Source organism: Brassica oleracea, chromosome C6 (assembly GCF_000695525.1).
Source record: "Brassica oleracea var. oleracea cultivar TO1000 chromosome C6, BOL, whole genome shotgun sequence".
Lineage (NCBI taxonomy): Eukaryota > Viridiplantae > Streptophyta > Magnoliopsida > Brassicales > Brassicaceae > Brassica > Brassica oleracea.
In genome coordinates, this window is record NC_027753.1 from 19,754,267 (window position 1) to 19,760,811 (window position 6,545).

Here is a 6,545-nt window from a genome sequence, read left to right on the forward strand (position 1 = left end):
TGTTGGACCGATCTCAAATGCATGTGTCAGTCGGTCCTCTTTTTCAACGATCCAACTGAATCTCGAGACAACTCTTCTTCCAACATTTTCATTCTAAATCAAAGAAAGAATAAAAAGAAACATATCCACATCAACTGGGGGCTAATTGTTTAAAATTTAAAATTTTGGACCAGGGTGGAAATAATCAAATACTTTTGGGGGTAGTTCAGGAAAGTGGAAAATGCTGCAAGATGTGTTTTTTTCTTCCTTTCTTTTCTCCGTCTTCTTCCTTCACATCTTCGTTAACACCTTACCTATCTATCTCTCCGGACGGCGAACATCTTCAAATCAACAACGACGGAAAACCCAATTTCTCAAAATCCGAAAGTTGCACACTTTTTGATTTTGAAAGATGGACGATTACACTAGGGAGATGATGGATCTCAAGACCTTAGTCACTCGAACCCTGGAGAAGAAGGGTGTCCTCGCTAAGATCCGGGTAACTATAGAGATGATAGATCTCAAAGTTTCAACCTTTCAGCTTAGATAGAATAACAAAAAAAAAAACTCAATTGTACATTTCTAGGGTTTCTGGGTTCAGATCCGGGTTTGAATGTGACTGATGTTGTTTATGTAGATTCCTCAAATAAGTTCATTTTGATTCCAAGTTTCCTTCTTTATAGAAAACTAGGTATGAGGAGCTTATATATAATAGTTGGGTTGCTATGGCAGGCTGAGTTACGAGCGAGTGTGTTTGAGGCAATTGAAGAAGAGGATCGAGTGATTGAGAACAACGAAGGGCTGCCTCCAGCTTTGTTGGGAAGCTGCAATGACCGTGCAAGGCAGCTTCATGCTCTTCCTTCAGGTCTTTCTTTGCGTATATCTCTGTTCAGTTTGGTTTTATGTGGTTTTTAACTTCTTTGTGATGGTTTGATTAGAACACCCTGTCTAGGTTTGCACTTTAAGTTCGATTCTTATGTGTGCACTTGGAATATGAGCGGTTGAGTGTGTAGGTCCTCACTTTGAGGTGTTGAATGTTATGCAGGTAGGTTGCTTTGTGCGTTAGTTTGTGAGTACTTGGAGTGGGCGCAACTCGATCACACCCTCAAAGTGTATCAACCCGAATGCAATTTGGTAATCAAGTAATTGCTTCTCTTATTTATTTGTTTTTGTCTAGTTCAGTAGATTAGTAGATGAACCTAAAACCTTGCTTCTAACTGATCTGGTGTCCTGCATTGTGTCTGAACAATCTATGCACAGCAAAAGGACTCTTGGAAGTCTGAATTGAGCGACTTTAGCAGCAACCATGGTTATGAGCTCAACAGAAATGGAGATAGCGCACCGTTTCTTCTCGATGTTCTTGAAGGATTCTTGAAGTTCGAGGTATCTTTATTATACTTTATACTCTGTGAATATATGTTTATTATAAAAAAGAAGGAACTCAAATTAACAATCTAGTAATCTACTAAGCTACAATAGTCACCATTCATCTTTATGTATGCATTTTTGAGTTTCTATTCTACTGGTGACATTCAAGCTTTACAAAAACACCAACCTCTAGAAAAGCTCAGATTTGTACTTTTTTAGGTGTCTTAGTTAGAGATTAAAATTATTGAGGGGTCCATGACTAGAGTTCTCTACATATCTAAGGATCATGTTTTTTTACAGATTAACCTTTTATCATTTGTCTTTGCTTTGTTCTCCTCAGGTTTAATGATCAACATTATTGTTTTTGTTTACAGAGCATGACACAGAACATGGGTGGTAATTCAAGGAGAGAGTCTGAAACCGAGTCTTCATCAAGCCTTGACTCTAGGAATCCTCCTCGCAGATCATCTGCTTCTGACAACTTACCTCCTCTACGAAGGTACGCATATCTCCAAACACCATGTTATCCCAAATAAAAGATCTTTACATCTTTTTTGCATTATCTGAGTCAGTGGTGGTTGGTTGGTTAATGTGCAGGACGGGTTCTGGATCCCAAGGATCGGGTGAGTCATCATTCCTCTATTTTATTGAGACCTTATATGTTATGTTTCTTGATGTCGTATGCCAAATGATTTTTTTTTGCAGATAGAAGAGGTGGGACTAATTACAGAAAAGATGAAATCAACTGGAGACACGGTAATCAAGATGCGCATGAAGAGGTAATGAGAGCTTCAGCGGCACTTGAAAATCTTCAGCTTGATAGGAAAACTCGGAACATGACATCCTCCTGGAGGTAAAAACCTTTTGAAGGCTTTTGATTGAAATGAAAAAAAAAGAAGGAAAAAGCTTGATAGTGTTGATGTTTTTGTTTTTCTGTTGTAGGAATGTGAGAGATGGAGCAAATGAAGAAGATGGGAGGGATTGAGTTAGGGTTGCGAATAAAATGCAGCTTATGAGAATGAGTGTTGGTTTGTGTACGTGTGATATGTATGTATGTTCTTTATTTGCAAACTGTGTGTTTCGTTGGAACCCCTTTTATTCATGAGATCATATTGAACGGTTTAATGTTTTTCTTGAGCTGGTTTGGTAAGAGAAGGAACTCACAATGAACAATCAAAAGGAGGAAAAGAATGTGTTGCGTAAGTGAGTAGTGGCAATGTCATTCACTTTCTTCCATTGATGGGTTATCACTCCTTTGAGTATTCAAAGTAATTCCTCTTCAAAGTGGAAGCAGTTTTGGTAGTTTGATAGAGTAATGTAACGTTCACCAATCTTGCATCATCATATAAGTTTGGTTGTCAAAAGAAATAAACTGCGAACATGGTGTGGTGGATCCAACGATAATTAAACCTTGTAGATTGCATTTTGAATATGGACCTTTTGATATTTTAAGTCATAACTAAAAAAAATAAAAAAAGAAGTTTCCTTTTTTTTTATTGTCAACAGTTTATGCCATAGGCATTTAAAAAAGCTTTTAGTCTAGATGCTAAATTGAAAAATAATTTGTAAACCAGTCTTAAGTAAACAAGTGAAATTTGACTTAACTCCCAAAATATGTAATATACATATATTTCTAAATTGTTAAAAATATTAATAATTTTACTAATTAATTTATAGCTCCCAAAAAATCATAAAATAATTTATCATTTCTCTCATTTGTTCTAAATATATATTTCGCCAGTTTTTAAAATGATACATGTTTTAGATTCTTTTTTTCAAAAAATACATTTCTTACATTTTTAATATATTTTTTATTAGGTAATGATAGTAATTATAAATTTTAAAAATTAAGTATATTTATTAAATTTTGATTGACTAAAATTTTGGTTGGAATTGTTGATTATAAAAGTAATGTATTTATAACTAAAATTTAATATATTTTTTAATTTGTGAAAACTTCAAAATATACAGCTTTTGAATTACATCGTAATATGTGTAAGAACTGTGGAAATATATTTTAATTTAAAAAAATGATTTTTTACCTCTTTACATTAAAAAAAAAGCATGTAAACGAAAGAAAAATTATACAGTAGTTGTTTGCTCTTTTCAGGTTCAGGTGTTAATCGTGGTAACAAAAAAAATATGAAAAAGGGGTCGTGTTATTAGGGTTTTAAAACCTTTATGATTTAATTTAGTTTACCTTTGGTTTTCTTCTCCCTCGTTCAGACACAAACTCTCCGTTCAGTTTTTTCCCGGCGTCGCCTTCACTCTACTCTTGTTGTATTGTATTAAGCCATGGAAGCTCGGATTTTGCAGTCTTCTCCTTCTTCTTGTTGCTTCTCCTCCGGTTCCATCAACCGACACCGTTTCTCCTCCATCATCTCACCATCTCCTAACCCTCTCTCAGTCAGCTTTCCCCAAAAGACAAGAACAACAAGGGTTTTATCAATGTCGAAGAAAGATGACAACACCGAGAGTCTCAGTTACAAAGGCTCAGGTGTAGACATCGATGCCGGGACTGAGCTCGTTAGAAGAATCGCTAAGATGGCTCCTGGAATCGGCGGCTTCGGTGGTCTCTTCCCATTAGGTAAACAACAACACACACTATTAAGCAAAGCTGCAAACTTTTCACCTTTGAGAATGTTTTAAAGTTTTCTCTTTTTTATGATTTGGGTCGGAGCAGGTGATTCGTATCTCGTAGCTGGTACGGATGGTGTAGGGACTAAGCTTAAGCTGGCCTTTGAGACTGGGATCCATCACACCATTGGAATCGACTTGGTAACACAATCAATAACCCCGTCTTGTGTGTATGTGACCTTTTGTTGGAGACATTCATTGTTTTTGTTCCTTTTTTGCAGGTTGCTATGAGTGTGAATGATATTGTTACTTCCGGTGCTAAGCCTCTCTTCTTCCTAGATTACTTTGCTACTAGTCGTCTCGATGTTGACCTTGCAGAGAAGGTATTGGTTGCTTTCATCTTTTGCTCTTTAGGACTTGATAGTCATGAAGAGTGTCTTTCCAGGTTATTAAAGGGATTGTTGATGGTTGTGGGCAATCAGACTGTGCTCTCTTAGGTGGAGAGGTATGTTTCACATTTATAACCCAACTCATAGCTTAGTCCATAATCTTGGTTTGGTTTGGTTGTATTAGACTGCGGAGATGCCGGACTTTTACGCAGAGGGAGAGTATGATCTCAGTGGGTTTGCAGTTGGGATAGTGAAGAAAGATTCTGTTATAAACGGAAAGAACATAGTTGCTGGAGATGTCCTTATTGGCCTCCCATCTAGTGGTGTTCACTCCAATGGCTTCTCTTTAGTAAGAAAGTAAGTTTATTGGCTGTATTCAGATACTTGGTTACTTGCAAGTTACGACTAAAAGACCACAATTGTTTGCAGGGTGGTGGCTCGAAGCGGTCTTTCGCTGAAGGATGAGCTTCCTGGTGGATCAACTACCCTTGGTGAAGCTTTAATGGCACCCACTACCATTTATGTCAAGCAGGTTGAGTTTTTTTTTCTTTTGTCAACAAAAAGTTGAGATCACAATCACATATGTTACTAACTCTTTCTCTATATATATCCACAGGTACTTGACATAATCAGCAGAGGAGGAGTGAAAGGGATAGCTCATATAACAGGTGGAGGTTTCACAGACAACATCCCTCGTGTCTTCCCTGACGGTTTAGGTGCTGTTATCCACACTGATGCTTGGGAACTTCCACCATTGTTCAAATGGATCCAACAGGTAATGAGATCATTCAAATAATTCTTAAGGATGTATGTTTTTCAAATGTTTTGATTGTTGGTGCTGTTATTTGAAGTCTGGGAGAATAGAAGACAGTGAGATGAGAAGGACGTTTAACCTGGGAATAGGGATGGTTTTGGTGGTTAGCCCAGAGGCTGCTTCGAGGATACTTGGTGAAGCCAAGAATGGAGACTATGTTGCGTATAGTATTGGAGAGGTTATAAATGGTGAAGGTGTGACATATCATTAGATCCATGTTTGTGTTATTTTTTACCAACCCTCAACGTGTTCTGAATTAGAACCGTGCGAACTGTGTTTCAAGTTTTGTGTGAGAGAAGATGTGACCACTTTGTTTCACGAGTTTTAATCCATTTTTGTTGCCGTTAATTGTTTATATACGCCATTCATGTCATGTATCTCACCTCGCTAAAACTCTTTATCTTTATATGCTTAGTAAACCAATAAAATAAGAAAATAAGTCAAATTGTGTCTCAAATTTTTTTATCACAAAATAGACCAATGACCAAAATGCTGGATTTAATAGATAAAAAGATCTTAATACCCTAGAGATATAAATATAAATAAATAAATAAATAAATTTTTTTTATAGTTTCAGATTATATGTTTTCAAACGAATTTTTTAATAATTTTTTTTTTAATTTTGTTTTTGAATTATTTTTTTTGTAATTCGAAATACTTTTTGAAACTATTTTTCTTATTTTTATTTTCAAATTTTTAATATTTATTCTTTTAATTTATAAAATTTTAAAGCTTAATCTCAAATCTACACTCCTTAACTCTAAATTCTAAGATTTGTATTAGTTAACCCTAGAGATATAAGTGTATATTTACATTTTTAATGAAAATTTTTGGTCTTTTTGATATTTAGAATCTATATTTGTGACAAAAACATTTTTAGTGTTATCCTAGAATATTTCTCTTAATTAAATGGTGTACGACAATTGTACCTACGGAAATTTGAAGATTTAGTGGAACAAGAACTTCAAAGGCTTAATATATCTTATGAAATGTCTTGGAGCTTAATGTCTTTGGGTTCAGAGTTGGTCTCTTTTCGTTCTACTGATGGCTTCTTTATAAATAACTAGGTAATGATCCCCATCTTCCGCATGATGAAAGTTTATAAATTAATTGATAAATATAATATACATAAAAATTCACTGATTTTAGTATGTTTTCTTTCATCATTATAAAACACAGTATATAACTGATGATTCATGTTATTGAGAATATCATATGAATAGTATTGGTGTTTTTATTTACATTAAGATCTACAACACCAACCAAAGTTCCACGTAAATCTGAGCGATATTTTTAAAACATTATAACATGATTAAATATCAATTAAAAATATGACTACATAAACATACTATGCAAAAACTTAACCAATCTATGATTATAATTTTTCTGTAACTATTTGAGCATCTTAAAAGGTCTCT

The 6,545-nt window shown here is 34.9% G+C and overlaps 2 protein-coding genes across 2 annotated transcripts; both read left to right on the forward strand.

Moving 5' to 3' along the window:
• The first annotated feature begins 239 nt into the window (after window positions 1-239).
• LOC106298323 (protein TONNEAU 1a-like) lies at window positions 240-2,526 on the forward strand. Its single transcript, XM_013734426.1, has 8 exons — window positions 240-478; window positions 712-844; window positions 1,025-1,113; window positions 1,240-1,362; window positions 1,722-1,846; window positions 1,945-1,970; window positions 2,053-2,200; window positions 2,290-2,526. Exons 1-8 carry the CDS (start codon window positions 392-394, stop codon window positions 2,330-2,332), a joined length of 774 nt encoding a protein of 257 aa, XP_013589880.1. The 5' UTR covers window positions 240-391; the 3' UTR covers window positions 2,333-2,526.
• Window positions 2,527-3,520: 994 nt separating this feature from the next.
• LOC106298390 (phosphoribosylformylglycinamidine cyclo-ligase, chloroplastic-like) lies at window positions 3,521-5,500 on the forward strand. The gene is made up of 8 exons (XM_013734501.1): window positions 3,521-3,934; window positions 4,031-4,125; window positions 4,206-4,307; window positions 4,370-4,429; window positions 4,498-4,670; window positions 4,743-4,845; window positions 4,930-5,088; window positions 5,165-5,500. Exons 1-8 carry the CDS (start codon window positions 3,643-3,645, stop codon window positions 5,336-5,338), a joined length of 1,158 nt encoding a protein of 385 aa, XP_013589955.1. The 5' UTR covers window positions 3,521-3,642; the 3' UTR covers window positions 5,339-5,500.
• The last annotated feature ends 1,045 nt before the right edge of the window (window positions 5,501-6,545 follow it).

Coding starts and splice junctions, on each gene's coding strand:
- LOC106298323 (XM_013734426.1), top strand. CDS start 392: ATGGACGATTACACTAGGGAGATGATGGATCTCAAGACCTTAGTCACT. Junction 1,114..1,239: donor ATCAACCCGAATGCAATTTG/GTAATCAAGTAA, acceptor ATCTATGCACAG/CAAAAGGACTCTTGGAAGTC. Junction 1,363..1,721: donor AAGGATTCTTGAAGTTCGAG/GTATCTTTATTA, acceptor TTTTGTTTACAG/AGCATGACACAGAACATGGG.
- LOC106298390 (XM_013734501.1), top strand. CDS start 3,643: ATGGAAGCTCGGATTTTGCAGTCTTCTCCTTCTTCTTGTTGCTTCTCC. Junction 4,671..4,742: donor GGCTTCTCTTTAGTAAGAAA/GTAAGTTTATTG, acceptor AATTGTTTGCAG/GGTGGTGGCTCGAAGCGGTC. Junction 5,089..5,164: donor TGTTCAAATGGATCCAACAG/GTAATGAGATCA, acceptor TGTTATTTGAAG/TCTGGGAGAATAGAAGACAG.